The sequence below is a fragment of the Thunnus maccoyii genome, chromosome 16 (assembly GCF_910596095.1).
Source record: "Thunnus maccoyii chromosome 16, fThuMac1.1, whole genome shotgun sequence".
NCBI lineage: Eukaryota > Metazoa > Chordata > Actinopteri > Scombriformes > Scombridae > Thunnus > Thunnus maccoyii.
Genome location: NC_056548.1, coordinates 20,273,034 through 20,290,797, shown reverse-complemented (window position 1 = coordinate 20,290,797; position 17,764 = coordinate 20,273,034). Strand labels below are relative to the sequence as shown.

General features: G+C 42.7%; 1 protein-coding gene across 2 annotated transcripts in view; it reads left to right on the top strand.

Annotated features, from left to right (window-relative positions):
- The window catches only part of tiam2a (TIAM Rac1 associated GEF 2a), a 72,249-nt gene that overhangs the window by 25,804 nt on the left and 28,681 nt on the right, over window positions 1–17,764 (top strand). For both annotated transcript variants that reach the window (XM_042388072.1, XM_042388071.1), the window contains 6 exons: window positions 2,983–3,421; window positions 4,117–4,289; window positions 5,309–5,533; window positions 9,090–9,275; window positions 9,599–9,742; window positions 13,514–13,570. In XM_042388072.1, the coding sequence (XP_042244006.1) occupies window positions 2,983–3,421; window positions 4,117–4,289; window positions 5,309–5,533; window positions 9,090–9,275; window positions 9,599–9,742; window positions 13,514–13,570 (1,224 nt within the window). The remainder of the gene's footprint in view (window positions 1–2,982; window positions 3,422–4,116; window positions 4,290–5,308; window positions 5,534–9,089; window positions 9,276–9,598; window positions 9,743–13,513; window positions 13,571–17,764) is intronic.

The window sequence follows — 17,764 nt, the reverse complement described above, 5'->3', positions numbered from 1 at the left end:
AGGAACCAACCACCGTCCTCTGGTCCTTAGCACCACAACACCAGCTGTCTGAGGATGGGGCACAGTGGGGTGGCACAAAATGAAATTTGTAAGGCAGCCAGCGCTGGGTCTTGTTGTTTTTGTGAGGATGGTACAAGGATGAGAGATACACCCTCATTCAATGTAAGACATGGATGATCCTCCGTGGAAAAGAAGTTGGGAGCTTATGTGCAGATGTCATGATGACTGCATCTGGGTGGGTAGATCTTAAGCATTATTGCATACTGATTGTGATTAGTCATTGAATGTACAGTACTTGTGGCATGTTGATGTCTTTTGTTTACAGTTGGATGTGCTTGTAGGCTGTAAGGGTGGAAATTTTTATTTTTATTTTATTAATCTTACAGGGGGTCTGTTATGATCTGTGCTCATTAGCTCAAGCACTGTATTTTATTAAAAAGGGTTTGAAGGGTTCAATTGGTGGTTTAAGGAAGTCCATGGACATTTGAGAATGGAGCATGATGCTAAAGAAAAATGTTAGCAATGAAACAGAGAGCAGACGGCTGATACATAGACTTTTTCACAGTAGCAAAATGATACTTGTACCATACAGGCTTGGGTCAGAGGAGGTGTTGAAAATAACCACAGCGTGTCTGCATGTCGCCAGCACATGTTTAAGAACCATGTGATTTTGTTCTACAAACACTACATTCTTAATAGCCTTAATTTGACATAGAACATTTGTTTAAACTGAGCCTGAACCCATGTCCCTCTGTCTTTGAGGCTTGAAAGCAATTGTTTCTGCATTAATTCGTTTAGCTTTGCCTTGTAAAAGTTTTAAGCACGCTGTTTGGGCAGTGCCAAGAGAATAGCTGTAAGCCTTTGAGAGGCTCTGTTAGAGTGAAACTAAATCCTAGCTGAAAATTTAACCCCACCCCTACTCTAATGTTAATGAATGACTTATGGTTGTTCTGGCTGTTATGTGGTGCAGATTTTCTGGGCTCTCCTCACGGTCCTTAGAGAGTAAATCTGCTAATAGGGATTGGTGTTCGGTCAGTTGGATCTGACAACAAACAAAAGGACAGAATAGAATGATCATTGTGTACAGCTGGCCCTCTCTGCTTTGCTAAGTAAGAGTAAGTAAGTAAGAATTAGTAAGCTTCTCTTTGTACTTAAATAGCAGATAATCCTGAGTGAAATATGGCTACTATGGATCCTTTGGCTTGACCCTGATGCTCAACCGTGTAGTGACAAATATGCAATAGACAGGCAGTATTCATTTTAAGTGTTACTGGGCTTCCACTTTACATTAACAATGTCCCCTCTAAATCTCCTGCCTGCCATAACGCCATGCTAATCTATGGCCATGTGTTGGTGCTTAACCGATTTTAGGGGGTAGGTTAGCACCCACAGATTAACTTCAGTCTTTGTTTCCTTATCCAGAAATAAAACAGATAGAAGCCTGCAGAAATCCTCCATAAACATTTAAAATGGGTTTGATTACTCAAAGAAAATAAAATCTGCCAGCTCTAGGTATTGGTAACAAAGAGATAAACAATGTCTTTCATGAAATCAGAAGAATCAGAAGCCTGACGTAGTTTAATTTTGGTCAATTCGGGCAAATTAAAAAATGTATCAGTTATTTATGCCAGAGGTTCTCTTACTTATTGACTTGGCAAGGCTGCAACAAGTTCATGTTAAAGTCACTGAGTTGGTCTTTCAGGCTGAATATTCCTCTTTCCCCCAGGGGCCATTTTGTTCACTGCCGTATATCTCCAAGGGCCGGTCACAGTGCCTCCTTTCAGTGGGTTGACCAAAATCAGGAGCACCTCCAGCTCTGGTTCCCCTCCACCTGGGCTTTAGGGCTCTGTTGTGGGTTTAAAGGTCACACCGCGACCCCGATGCCAAAGCCCAAGAACCTGCTCCAAATGAGAAGCAGCTGGGAGAGGGTGGATAAATTTGGGCTGTGCAGGCTAAAGGAAACAAGGGAAAGCTGAAAAAGACACACCCTGTGCTCAGGACACATTTCGTACAACTATACTATACAAATACTTTGTATTTTATGGTAGCAGGTGAACACTGTGGGTTCAAAGGGTTCATTGAATCCTTGCTAGCTGCAGGAAAGCTGACCTTTCTGGTGACGGGATGTGAGAAGAAAATACATCCACAGAATCAACAAGGGATCACATCGCTATTATTTTCCATATATAGGCTGAAAATATGTCTGCATGCTTGTGAGGCATATTTCAAGTCAAGTCCCGTGAGGCAATTTTGAACTGTTTGCTAAATATCAAGAAATGCACAAAAGAAATGCAATGAAAAAAGGATAAGAATGAAGAAAAATTGGACGAAGCTGCATGAGACACAAGAACAAACAAAGATGGAGAATGAGCTCCGGCATGATACTGTGTGTCTGCATGTTGAGAGCACTCCATTCTGTTGCCAGGGGCAGAATCAATGCTGCAATCTAGTCAAGTGTAGGTAGGCTGTCATTAGGCATGAAAGAGTGCAATTCCATCAAGTGTTCATTTGGGGAATTGGGAAGCCACAGCAGACCTCAAATGACGTGAAATTGTCTGAGCCTGGAGGGTTCCAACCTCCCAGGTGCCATCACAGGAAATTTGTCCCACTTTCTCAGCCTAGTGAAAGATTAAGAGACTGTAATGCAGACTTTGAAGTAGGTTCGAGGGGTTTGACTAGATTTTTTCAAAAGTTTCTCCTCCAATTCTGCAGTGCCTTGGGGCTAATTGAAAAGAGTACTGTTTGATTTTTGTTCTATGGTAGGCTCATAGGGCTTGCCATATATACAGAGGTGTGTATGTCTTGGGGCTGACAAGGTGGGGTTTTGCCTAAATGTAGTTAGGAACAATGAATCTGTAAATTAAGTATGAAACATCCTCAATGGCGACTAATTAAAGAAACTGTTGATGCTTTCCCCATATTGTCTGTCCTCCAGTTCCTACATCTCACCCTTACCTTTTTGCTTATCTTGTGCCTTATCAGGAGACCAGGTACAAGGACCTGAGCGATGCCTTTGACAGTGGAGTTGATGGCCTGACTGCAGACACAAGCTCCCCCTCCCAGGTCTCAAGCCTCGTTTGGTTCCCAGGAGCATCCAGGGCCCAATCGTCAGGGGCTATTCACCAAACGACCAACGATGCCCTCCGCCAGAACATTTATGAGAACTTCATGAGGGAGCTAGAGATGGGCACTGGACAGGGAGGAGGCGAAAGAAGAGACGCTTCCACCGAGGAGGGGGAGAGCAGCAGTGAGTCGGCCGAGGGTTCCCTGGAGCAGCTGGACCTACTGTTTGAAAAGGAGCAAGGGGTGGTCAGACGGGCTGGGTGGCTTTCTTTCAAACCCCTCGTAACCCTGCACAAGGACAGGAAGCTGGAGCTAGTGACTCGCCGCAAGTGGAAGCAGTACTGGGTGACCTTGAAAGGTGAGCTTGAGTCTTGGGACAGAGGAGCAAGTGAGACGAGCAATTATGCACCATTCTCCTTGAAGCTGAGTCCAAGATTGTGCTGACTTTGTGTTTTTAAAATAATTCAATGTTAAGTAGATTATCCAATTTTTTGTTGTATAATTCAGTTTTGACAGACAGGTAGGTTCCTCTTTGGTCTCATGGTTTTCCTCCTAACAGAAGTCATGTCCTTGACCCTTGGCATCACACTTGACATATAGTAATTGTCCTTTCTTCCAATCCTAAAAGCTTACAGGGAATTACGCTGCTGTTTCTGGCCGAATGGATAAAATTCAGGCCACCTGATGTGTGTGTATGTGTCTGTGTGCATGTACACATGCTGCTTTCACACACATTACTTTTAAGTATTGAAGAGCAAGGACAGTCTTATTTTTATGATTCCAAGTGGCCTTTTGGGAGTCTTTAAAACATTCACACTCTATGTTTCAAATATTTCAGTCCCATTGAACTTTCTTTTATCTTCTTTTTTACAAGGACATTTTGTCTGTAAATCATACAGTAACAGCTGTTAAAAGCCCCAAACTCTTACAGTCTAGAGAGACTTGGCTTGATGATGTACACCTATTTGTCTTCTGCCTCACTCACTTGCGTACATTTGTGTCCATCTCTTTCCTTTTTGTGTCTGTACTTCTCATCATCTCATCTTTTTTCAGGATGTACATTGCTGTTCTATGAGACATATGGTAAAGGCTCTCCAGAGCAGGATCTATCACCTCGCTATGCTCTCCTGGCTGAGGACAGCATCGTCCAGGCCGTTCCTGAGCACCCCAAAAAGGAGAATGTCTTCTGCCTGAGCAACTCATATGGAGATGTCTACCTCTTCCAGGTGAAACACATCAGCTACATTTCTCTGAAATCCACGGCAGATGAGTTAAATCATCAGTGGTAAATCTTGTGAATGACGTCTGTGAGAAATCTTGTTCATTGTTGAATATTTTGCCAGGCTTCAACTTTTGCTTGATGTAATGGATGGCAGATGTTTGTTACAACTCAACATAACAAAATTTTTTCCCACATTACTTTCACTAGTTTACTGTCTCGAATTGTCAGAATGTACATTTAGGCAGAAAGTCAGAAAGTTTGTGTGCAGAGATTCAGTACATGGTTGTGGTTAAATTACACCATACACACACTTTGAGCTTCCCTTCCCTCACGTATCTCATATGAAATGACCAATTCCAGCCTGGCAGGGACTTGCAGGCAAAGTGCCCAAACTTTCCCGCTAAGGGTTCTGAGAGCCCATTTGCCTGTTGTGCTTACTGACCTACATATCAGTACCAAATTCATGGCCAGCCTCAGCTCTTGCCTTGTAGCCTCCTCCACTCAAGATTACAAGCTCCCCAGACTGCAATATGCACAGTGTCCAGACCTACATCTAATGAAACAGTGTAGTGTGGATCTGAAATAACCCCAGAGGCAAGCAGTGAGAAAATCAACTTTATGACGTGAAGACGGTGTGGGTTTCATCCTTTTGTTTCCACTCACATGGCCTGTTAAACATGAGTCATTCTTATTCTAAAAGAGGTTCAACTGATTCATAACAAACGCCTCAGAGTGAATCATCTTACAAAGACAGAGTGATAATCATGAAATGGCTTATTAACGGGTAAAATATATGTTTGATTTCAGAAACAATTCATAACCAGCGCTTTTTCATAGAAGCACCGTTAATCAAGTTTTCATTTATTGATCCAGCAAAGCCTGGCTTGCCACTCAATGATCTTATTGTGATGTATGATAGAATAACACAACAGCAGCGTATTGATAATCCTAGAAGATTTATCAGGCTTCGGATCTCTTGCTACTTCATCAAATTGAACTTCGCGTCCCTCTTTGCCCCTGCAGGCCAGCAACCAGACCGACCTGGAAAACTGGGTGACAGCCATTCACTCTGCCAGTGCCTCGCTGCTGGCCAAGCGCCAGGGCAAAGAGGATACAGTGCGTCTGCTGCGGAGCCAGGTCCGTGGCCTGCTGCAGAAGATCGACATGGATGGGAAGATGAAGAAGATGGCTGAGCTTCAGCTGACGGTAGTCAGCGATCCCAAAAACCGCAAGGCCATTGAAAACCAGGTTAGTTGGTGATAATGATATTGATAGTGAGATATTAGTAGAATTAGCTAAAATGAATAGCAGCGTCACTGAGAATATTTTAAAGTGCTTTTCTTGCCCCCTGGGACAGATTCCACAGAAAATCTGCTGGATTACTTTACAGCATCGATAGATCAGCTGGCAAAATGTATGCTCTTTTCATGCTAAGTTTCAATTTTTAGATTCCTCTGTGTGTCATTATACCACGTGACACATGTAGCAACCACATGATGTGCCCTACTTATATTTCCTGATTTTGTGAGTGCGGTGACAAGCCTGTGCTTTATTTTCGTCTGTTGGTGGGAGAAGTGGCCTAAATGCACCAATCCCCAAACACATCGTGAGGGGCCCAGGGGAGCGTCTCGCTCCCCGAGCATCAGATTGGGATTCCAGATGTTTCCTGGTAATGGGCTCTCAACGTGCATTATCCTCTTCCTCCTCCTCACAGCCTGGGGGAGAATCCAAAGCATCCAGCGCTGTGCTGTAGCCTACATACAGCACAGCAGATTATAGACGGGTATAAAAAGCCCATAACCTTTAGCGTAGCAAGAACACAAATACTTTTACAAGAAATTAGTGTTTATTGTGGAACGCGGGAAAATCCAGCTGCATCATTTGTCTGCGACTCAGGTGGTCACTTGAAGCGCCTCTTAAGGCAAATTTATGCTTTCTGCATGTGCGTAGCCATGAGGGTCAGTATTTTATCAGCTTCTCATGTCTGTGCACTTAAAAAGCAAAAAATGCTTGCTGTTTTTTTGGAGTATATCAGGACTCATATTTGGTCTTCCTGAGTGTACATATGAGTATCTTTTTTATGAAGAACAAGCAAGATACAAGCTAGGCAGCTCACCGCAGTAATGACCAGTGGAGATGTCACTGCCTGACTACTGGACTGACCAATCGTGTGCTTGTATCTGTTTCCAATTAGGCAGTATGCCACCTCAGAGTAGACCAAGAGACAGACGGGGTAGGAGTCAATGACAAGGTCAGAGGGGTATTGGACAGGGCTCTGATACAGGCGCCCTGAGGCTGATGATAGATTTAAGGTTTCGGTGGGGTTGTCTAGCACCAACAGGGCACTACTTTGATGTACCCTCCCACCCCCACCCCCACCCATGTCTACTGAAATCAGTGCCAGTAGACCTCTTTTGAAGTCTGCCTTTGCCCCCTATCACACACCCTCACATACACACACACACACACACTATGATCAAGTTGCATTGAAAGACTTATTATGCATTAGGGCTTTTATGGAGAGCCGGGGGCAGATGTTAAAGAGGGGGAACCAAGAAAAGATGAGGATCTGTGAAAAGAAAGGCTTATTTCTGCTTTGCTTAATGGCTCTGAAATGGATGTAAATAAGTTGTGCACGCAGGCCAGATGGGCCCCAACATGCCCTGTTTTTCCACTGATGTTGCCTGATTGTCTTAAAGCACTGATTTAAGTCCCATGAAGCAGCAGACTAATACTGCATAGGCCTTTTTTAAAAGAATTCTGTTCATCAGTGATGCACCCTGGCATGAATCATCAAATCGAATTTTATGCACAGGACTATTTTTGAACATCCCTGAATGAAGATGCGGATATTCGACTGTTGTCAAACACATCCAGATGGCATGTAAATCAGAAGCATGCTAGGATCTTGTGTGATAGTTATACATAGACATGAGTTTTTCCAAAGCAGCAACTCTCCTAAATTTGTCTTTGCTTTTGAAGAAGGAGCTTATCTGATTTACTTACTAATACCTCCCTCCTCATCTAAAGTCATCTTCAAACTACTCACTGGAATTACTTCACAGTTCCCCCAGAACACCATGTTATATATAATGTCCCAAGAATAGCAGGGTAAAAAATGTGCTTTGCTTCCTTACATCAGAAGATTTATGTAGAAAGTGTTTGAGTTCAGGTTCAGCAGAGGAACACCAAGACCCGACAGAAAAGCCCTCGGACAAAGTGAAAACGTGAAAGGAATACATGTTTGTCAGCCTACCTATTAAGTGATGAGAACACAGACACGAAAGTCATCCATGTGTCCCTGGTTGATTATTTGTTCTGGTGCCCAATACTAACCATGCTAATGCTCTATGTGACTACCATTATCCAAATAAGAAGGCCAACTTAATAGTTGTGTAGTTGTTTTGACATATTTTATATGGCTTTATACGACTTAACATGAGGTTAGTCGCCTATAATCTCTGTATCGTACATAGCAATTGCTGCTAATTAGCATTGTAGGTAAAATATGACCACGTAACTTTTACTTACCTGTAGACACAATGCTAAAACATAGTGTAGCCCAAGTACATTCATCAAGTTAATAAACTGACTCAGTAATGTCTGTTATACAGCAATATCTATCCAAACTTTGCTAGTATTAGCTAACGTTAGCTACTGAAAGGTACTTAAGTAAGGCTGTAGCTGCAGAACCTCAGGGTGCGTTTTATTGCTTATGGATCAAACTTTACTTTTTTAGCACGAAGCATGTGTTACAAAAACACACTCAAAAACTTTCATATAGTAGTAATCTATATTTCAAATTTTAAAGAGACTGATTTTCCAGAGATAAGGCTTGATGTTTGGGGTCCTTTGCCATTCTTGCTCAGAAAATGACGTAATGCCTCACTCTGTTAATTTTTCCAGTCGTGTAAATAAGAAGCATGCCAAATGCAAGGTCATTTTTAACCAAAGCATGTGGATTCCTAGCTGTTGTTCTCATGGTCCAAGTATACAATGGGAATCATGGCTTCAATGTCATTCACTCAAGGCTTGTTAACTGAGGCCACCTGCACAGCTATGTACATAGTCGTTTTTCACATTGCACAGTATGGCCCCATGGTGATTTCTGTGCAAGATGTTTGAAAAGTCTGAGGTTCATAAAATGCCACCCTCCCAGTTTGTTCTTAATCCTAAAGAATGCCATCAATGTGAATGAGACCTAATGGGACAATGCCAAAGGGTGTCTTATTGTAAATTAACTCACACTGCAGACGAGACCTATTAAAGGCAGTTGTTATAGAGGGTTGTTTAACTTGAGTGTTCTCATTAAAACTAGTCTCCAGCCAACAAAATAAGCACTTTCTCATAGCTTACACAGTGCAAATAGGGATAGGGGGAAGGCAATTGTACATTTTTGTATGTGTGTGTATGTGTGTTTGTGTGCACATGGGGTGGGGGTTTAACGGGTGGTCTGTGCAACATCACCACCCTCTCTAGACTTGCATAAAAAATGGGTATTTGGATTTACTACACACGCTCTTGCTCCTCTGGTAGATATGCAGTCACCCTTCACTATCAACCCTCCAATTTATGTCCTCACCCTCCACCAACATCTGCAAGCAATTGCAGCTTAATGGAAAGCACTCTACTGACCCTGGATCCCCCCTTTGACTCTCCCTTCCCTCCCTCTCATTTTTTCTTTACCCCCCTACCCTCCCACCCCCTACTCTCCTCTCTAAACCACCACCCAAAACCATCCACCAAATTAACATTCAGAGACCCCAACAAACTTACCAAAGTATTGTTTTTCCTCTTCCTTCAGATCCAGCAGTGGGAGCAGAACCTGGAGAGGTTTAACATGGATCTCTTCAGGATGCGCTGCTACTTGGCCAGTCTACAGGGTGGAGAGCTGCCCAACCCAAAGAGCCTGCTAGCTATTGCTAGCCGCCCCACCAAAACCACCCTGGGACGCCTGGGCATCTTCTCTGTCTCCTCCTTCCACGCACTGGTGAGGAAACCCAGGACAGTGCCTACGAGCTAGGGGAGGGACAGATGAATGACTATGCAGAATAAAAAATCAAGGGACCAGCAGTTTGTCCTGTTTAGATGCTTTGTAACGTTCCTTTTTGTATGTGATGCTTCAGTTTTAATTTACTTGATGTCAAACAGCAACCTTGAAAATCTTTTAATCATTCAAATCTAAAAGGCATCCTGTGAACACCCCCTTTATGCATTACTGGAGGAAAATAAACCTAATTAAGATGGTCTGATTAGAAGGACATTTTTGTTTTAGCTAAATGATTATAGTCCTGATAGTGTGTATCTGTTCAGATCTGTTCCAGAGATGAGGCCACGCTCAGGAGGCGCTCTTTGTCCCTGACTTACCGTCAGCGCAAGAGAGGCCTGTTCTCCTCGCTCAAAGGCCTCGACAACCTGACCAAGAGAGGCCGGGAAAAGAGGCCCTCTGCATCACAGGTACTGCTGAGCACACACACAGATCTTGGTATGATTAAAAACAATACTGGCACTTTGAATATAATATAGATACCAAATGTGCGTAAAATTGTAGTAGGTATTAATTCTTTTTATTATGTTGACATAGATGTATCAAAGTGTTCACTACTTTTAAATCTATTTTTAAAGTGTGAGAAGAATCAAAAGTGTTAGATTTAAAACTTTAAGTTTTTTAGGAATATCAAGTGTCCTAAATTTTCTATGAATGTATGTAAAATGCAGATGAAAGCTGCATTAAAAATGCACTGTTGTTGGTGTTTTTTCTTGTAGTCAAACTCAGTACAGCTTGCTGGCCTCAGGATAAAATTGTGCAGCAAACGGTGCTTCATTAGGTTGAAGGTGTTTGTGCAATTATTCTCATGTCACAAAGATTGCACTGTGTTCTGTCTGCGTTATTTTGTACAAACTACAGATAAAGGCGTAGTGGTAATGGACAAATTATTTTAATATGTGACATATAGAGAGCCAGTCAGCACTCACTTAAGGCAAAAAACAGATACCAGTATTGTAAGTAGATGAAAGATTATGTAATATACCAGCTTTATATCAGTATTTGTGTATTCCTGTCAATGTTGAAAGCCTTACAGCAGCACTTAGACCTTGAAGTGACACTAAATAATCTCCATTGAATTCAAGAGTAATGAAACTCTTCAGGTGGTCTGGATTAGCAGATTCTTAATGCAGGATCCCCCAGCTCATGCATTCAGCAGCAAGAAAACGACCCCCCCCCCCCACACACACCCATGACATGAGCATGCAGAATTCATAAGCATACATGCACACCCCATCAAAGTATACTGTCATGCACATAGTCTCTTGGGGTGTGCTGCTCAGAAAAACGGTGTCTTGATACTTACACCCTGAGTACACATTGTGCATATTCATTAACAAAACAACCTGCAAACATGTTGCCTTATTGCTTACTCAAATGAAATATGCCTGCACTGACATGAAAGCAAGCAAGAGACTTTTACAGTCATGCAGTCTTTTCAGCACATTTTCCCCCCAAGGAGATTTTATTAATTAGAAGCACATAAGTTCACGTGCGCGCCCCCCCCCCCCCCCCCCCCCCCCTCCTTTCCTGTAAGTTTGAGTGCAAACCTCCCATCAACATAAGGGAGCATTCCTTACCCAGGTGCGGAGGGGGGAGTCTAAATCCTCTCTGGTTAGTAATTAGACTCATGAAGACTGGTTATTTATTGATATAGGGATCCACCACTGTGTACCCTGAAGGTACAGCTTTGGAGAATACTCTACTCTTGGTGGTCTATTTTAAGAATCGCTACAGGAAACACTCATTTGCTCAAGTCTTTTATGGACCTTTGTTCATTAGTTTAGAGTATGGGAGGGAGAGGAGTGTGGTTTTGATTAACTGCTCCCATTTTTCTTTATGCTGTGAAGTCAATATGGTGTCTTATTGTTTTGGAGCTAGCGCAGCTAAGGACCAATCATGTTCCTCACTAGGTGAGCTCTGACTGCTACAAAATGTTGCCTGTCCTGTTTCACTCGGCCTTTATCTAGCTAATCCGTCCCACCACCTGTTCCGTGATATTTGTATTTGTGCATGTGCACACGTCTGTCAACGACTAGGTATGTGTGTATGTTATTATTTTGCTGGGGAACTCCAGCCGGCCACCCTAATGAGGCCCAGTTACATTTCGCAGTGCAGAAGGCCGAGGTGGCGCTGCAGCACACACATGAATTATTAAAAGCCATATGTGGTAGATGGCATTCTCCACTTTTTCCTCTGCCCTGCAGACACCAGCAGATGGTTGGTGTAAAGACGCTAAATATTAAACAGCCTCCCTTTGTTTTTTTTTTCTACAGGTCCCTCCTCTCTCACAGCCACTTTTTAGTGCTTTTTTTTACATACAGGTAGAGGCTAATAAGGAGCACTTGATGGCTGTTAGTGCTTCAAGGGATTTTCAGAGTCCTGGGTTTTCCTGGACATCTGCTGTTTTTGTGTTGTTTTCTTTTTTTTTACAAGAGTAAAAGGTCATTGTAGTGTTAGTTTCGGTTTTCTGTTATTCTCTGTGACTTGTGTGAAATTTAGTCGTGGTCGTCTCAGATGACATCATCAGTCCTGTCCTGGCGCTTCTCTCATGTGGTATTGAAGAGACACGTGTTTGCTGGAGAGGGATTTGGACAGGGAGGCCATCAGAGGAGCCAAACTCTCCTCCATACACTTAATCTGTTGTTACCTTCTCAGGTTCTCGGACTGTACTTTCTCCAAGATTTTCGAGATATCTTCTTTCAGTACTCCCCCCCGCCCCCCCCCCCCCCCCCACCCCATGCTCTCCCTTTATCTCCCTCCTTCCAAATCAAACAAACTTTTTTTTTGCTTCTCCCTCCTTTTTGATTATTTAATCTCTTAAACCTAGAGTTTTATCTCACTCTCCCCCCAATTTCACTCACAATTTGTCTTTCTTTTTTCCGTCCTCTCTCCCAAACCCCCCGTTTCTCAGAGCATAAACATCAGAACGTTGGCTGCCGGTCCTTCTCCCACAGTTTCCATACTGACTCATCTGTGTTGACTAAGCCTAAATCCCATTTACCCCTGCGCTTGACAACCTTGCCCCAAAGTCATGCTCTCCCCCCCCCCGTCTCCTTCTGCCTCGTTTTCTCATCTCTCATCCGTCTTAGCAGAGCTATGTATACAGTAAGGAGCTGGCCGGCAGTCGGCTGTGGGAAGTAGGCCAGAAAGGTCCGAGGATTTGTGGGAGAGTTCGTAAAGCTTTCTAAAATTAGTCAGTTTACGGTGGAGCAGCACTGTTTACAGCCACTTTATAAATGTACTTGTGTTGGGGAGGGAGAGTTACTGTAGCCTGCTGATCAGAGGTCAGATGAGGGTTCTTACTACCATAACAGGAGCCAGAGAGTTTTTCTGATTGTAAAGGATTTTTTTTTCTTGGAGAAAAGTAGTTGGATTTTGTCAAACATATTCTTGGGGAAAGGATCAGGTTGAATTATAATGACCCCATACATAGCCCTTTCCCTTCACTATTTTTAAACTGCAGTGTGCATATTTTCAGAGGAAATATTTGGCAAGAAATTTAGCTTCAACTGGTTTAATTTCATAGCAAAATACAAGCATGTTTGAGCTTGTGTCAGACCCATTTTGAGAACTTTTTTGCCACAAAGTGTCTTAGTAAAAACTGCTGACTGCAGCCTGTTGAATGAGGACTGGAGTCACACCCTCAGATTATGGACAACTCTGTGTAACTGTTGTGTTAAAGAGCCCACTGAGACTGCAGAGTCACCTCCAACATCAGGCTCAGCCTGACACAACACAACTTACAATCACAAGCCAGAAAGAGGAGTGAGAGGAGAGATTGAAGGAGACAGAATGGATCAAGAAGTGAGAGATTTTGACACCGAAGGGTGAATGTGGAGATGGAGAGGGGGAGCGCTTGTCATCGTCTCATCTATAACCAGGCTGTTTCCCCCTTTCATCTCTCTGCTACACAGAAACCACTCAGTGTCCGCACACACCCCCTCTGCTCGCTCACACAGAGCATATTTCCACCATTGCGCCTTCAAAGGCTACAGACCCCGCTTGGAAGCAGTATCAAAGCGCTGTACTCGCCACGCGTAGTTTTTAATTAACTACATAATAGCACCGTGTGTGTCTAATATTGTGCTGCCGAAGTGGCTGGTCTCTTAATTGCTTATGAGTCAATCAGTGTGGTGCCCCACTGTCTGTACTTCTAACTGCCTGTCTCTTGATTTCAGATCTTTGAGAGCGATGCAGGAGGTCAAACGTATGCCCTACCTCCCAGGAGCACCGAGGTGAGTCATAGCTCTCAGTGACTTTGTCCGTCACAGATTGTGGATCTTTGATATATCTTTTTAAAATTCCACTGCCATCTGTCATATCCATCCTGTGGTACCATTTAATGTGTCAACTGATCGGTTTCAGCGTGAAGTAGCCGTGGCAGAAACAAGTCCTGTTGCTTTGACCTCTGCTGTCTCTCGTAGCTTTGATGGTGGATTGTGTGAAGATATTTTTGACATATGGTGTGTACATGTGTCTGCTTCTGTGTATTACCTGTCCAGGATCAAAGCAGACATTCCTTTCATGTTGATCTGCAGGTGTCTGAAAGATAAATAGATGGCACATTTAACAACAGATTTTATTACAGCAGTAGAACGGTGTTAAACTCCGGTGTGGACAGGGGTCCAATTCACGGTATAATTCAGTTAATGGAGGGTGTTGAGTTTAAGTGTTGACCAGAAGTGCTGATTGAAAGTGTGAGTGTATGTGTGTATGGTAAGAGTGTTGAATGATCAACGAGTGTGAATTCTGGCCATCTGAGCAGCCAGACGATGGGACTGCAGCATTTTGCAGGTTATTGGGTGGTTACATGCCTCCATTAAGGAAGTGTGAACTGTGAGATTCAGCTCCAAACCTCAAAAGTTTCCACAAAATCTCTCATAGGTGTTCAATTGGGTTGAGATCTGATGACTGCGAAGGCCATAGCATTTGATTCACATCATTTTCATACTCATCAAACCATTTAGTGACCCCTTGTGCCCTGTGGATGGGGGCAATGTCAGCCTAGAAGAGGATTTTTTCATAACAAATGATAATATCAGCTTAACAATTTGAGTGAAAAGTTGAATCTTTGAAAAATTTACGTGAATTTCAGAGTATCTTAGTATTTGGTATGTCCCCTTTTACTTTAATGGCAGCATGCACTCAGGCTGGCATGGACTCCACAAGTTTGTGCAAAACTTGATGACCCATGTCATCCCAGCATGATTTGACAGTGCTCCAAAGAGCTTCTTGTGATGTCACAGAATGATTGGCTTTCTCAGTCTTCAAGTTTCCCCATAAATGTTCAGTGGAGTTGAGGTCAGGTGACTGTTAAGGAAAGTCCATGACTGTCAGGACTTTGGTTTTCAAGTAGTTCTTGCAAAGCTTTGAGGTGTGTGTGGGGTCATTATCCTGCAGCAGTATGAATCCTTCTCCACAAAGATGCAAATCAGAGGGTACAGCATGTCTCTGAAGAATGGAGCGGTCCTTCTCCTTGGTCAGGGTGAAGTCGATTCGCTGCAGGTGTCCAACTCCAGAGCAGGCAAAACACCCCCAGACTTGAATATTCCCAACACCATGTTTCACTGTCAGTGTGTATCATTATCTCTCCTATTTGTCTCCTTACAAACACCCTGTTTATTCCATAAATCTCAAATTTTGATTCATCAGTAAATAGGACTTTTGTCCGGTCATCCACTGTGAAATGCTGGTTCTTAGTCCAGCCCAAGTGTTTGGCCTTGTTTCCCCTCATGAGAAGTGGTTTAGAAACTGCTACTTGTCTTCTGAGAGCACAATAAGACAGCCTCCTTTTGACACTACTTTTGCTGATTGGAGTCTTACATTCTTTATTCAGCAAATTCTGTATCTGTGATTAAATTGCTTTTCTATCTCTCAGGGAACTGAGATTGATGTATTGTACCTTTTGTACAAAGGAGTTAAGTTGGTCACTTCCACAAATGTGCTTAAATTTGATTTCTGATCTAGAAATAGTGCAGAATCTTAAATATTTCTTCTTCGTTTTACATGTCATTCTTGTGTTTTAAATGTTCCTCAATCCTCAAAGTTTCTGATTATTTCCAGGTTTACGTGAAAATATTAAATATTATATTAAATATAAATATTAAATATTTTCAATGTGGTCTCAGACTTTTGGACCTCACTCTTTATACATATATATATATATATATATATATATGTTGCTTGTTTGCTTTTTCTTCACGAGTTCATCAACTTAAAGGTGATCATATGTCAGTACAGGCTATTTCTGCTGCCCCCAAGTTGCCATAAAATCTATTTCAGGTTTAATAAGTATGTGTGCCACTGTTCTACAGCTTATATATATCATAAATGCTTAAATGCATATATGCAGAATACTACAGTATGTTTTTTCCTTCAAATAAAATCTCCTCAAAGTTTTCCTGGACGAACAGATGAAGTGTGGTGCTGACAGATGAGTATAATGGACACTTTTAGAAGAGCAGAACGGGTGTTATGAAGATCACTGTTCCACAGGATGCAATGATTCATAGTATGAGTCTGTGATGAATGTGGCAAATGTTAAAACTGCCCCCATTAAGGGCCTAGAAATGGATTCAGAACAGGAAGTGGTTTGGGGAAACAATGATGGCCTTCATTGGGTCTACGCTTTAATGTTGCTTTAAATGCAGCAGCTTCCCCTTAGTTGAGTGTTTCGATCTTTCCTAGATTTGGACGTGAATGTGGAAAACAGGTCGTCACTAGAATCCATTTTGATGTGGGGATTAAGCCTCTTCAGGGTGGGAAGAAGGGGAGGGGGGGATAGCACAGTTGTATTGATTTTTGTCGACACATACAGTTCTTTTTCTCTGTCTTGATGACTATGCGCCTGTTGTCCAACTTGGGTCACAAATCCCTGGAATCACTCTATTTAGGAATCATCTTCCACTAATCCTTTGAAGTCAAGTCAATTGAAGGGTGTATTTCAATGTGTATTTGTGCCGAAACTTCATTCTACTTGTACTGCTGTGTGATTACTATCCTTTCTATATGATTTTAACCTACCAGCTGTTTCAACAGACTGAGGTTATGTTGGCACTAGGCATAGATTGTGACTGTTGCTTAAAGCACAACATCTATATGGGCTGAACCTGTCAGTACACCAGCTTCCCTGGCTCCTATAGAGGTTAAAAGTGAGCTCACGTTGACTGGCATAGTTTTGCTCTTCAAAGCCTCCATCCACCCACTCCTGCTGTCAGTAGAGGAGTGAGTGAATATCTTGCTGTTAGAAAAATGACATGAGTGCTTGACTTTCAGCGCTTTCGCACAGTAAACAGAGTGATTTTCTAACTTACTTCTGCCTTCTCACACATGACATATTAGAAATGTATAAAAATGTTATTGTTAAGTAAATTCCAAAGGAAGGGTTCTGGAAATATGGTAACAGCTCACTTTTCCGCTCACGTTCCTCTCCTTTGGCAGGGAGGATTAAAATACCATCTGAGACAAATGTTTTTAGTCTCCCTTTTTTATATTTTTGCTGGCTGGTGATCATCCAACTGTTCTTGTCCATGACATACGGATTCCTCTTTCTGTGTCACCACCTCTCACCACACTCTGCTACCCACGAATACACACCTCTGCCTCAACTTTAAAGTCATGGCTGAGAAACAGGCAGCAGAGCAGCATAGGTAGTCGTTGTCACCTTGTGTGTATGATTGTGTAGAACAGCGTGTCACTATGGTGGAAAGAAGAACCTGAAAATACTCTTTTAATAGATGTAATAGAGGGAAATGGGCTGAAATTGTCCACAGCTACTCTTCTGTTTCTTCTTCATGGTTAGCTTATTATCTATTTCAGTCAGTATTGCAGTATTTTTGTTACTCAGTTGCTAAGTGGAACAGAAAGGTTGTGTTTGTGCAGCGGCCACCGAACGTCCTGTTACTTCACAGTCCATCTTTAGAAGCGCCAGGGTGGAGGACGGCTTGGAAATAATTTCCACACTTGAGAGGAAAGACTGAAGTTATTGGTTTGAATTATTTGGCTGAATGCAAACATAAATAGCGTACACACACACTCTCTCCACACAGAGCACTTGTCGAGATCCATCGTGTGCCTGGACTGCACTCTTGGCAGTCGTTTGTGGAACGTTGACCGGGCAACCGTCGGTCCGTTACAACCCTCTCTGACCATGAATGAGTGTACAGTGTTAGTCAGCTGCTGGTCAGGTCAGTGCAGGCAACCAAATCTTAGTTTTCCGGTCACGCCATGTTGCCGGGACACAAACGGTGGTGGTTATGAAACCAGTTGCCATGACGGCTTGTTTTTCATTCTCACTTTGTAAGCATGACCTCACATCCCAAATGGGTGGGTAAAGGTGGGTGATGAAGCAGCACCTTGTGTTCCTCCATCCCTACAGGTTAGGGAAACATTTTGGAAAGAACATTGACGTAAGAACAAGAACACCTTTA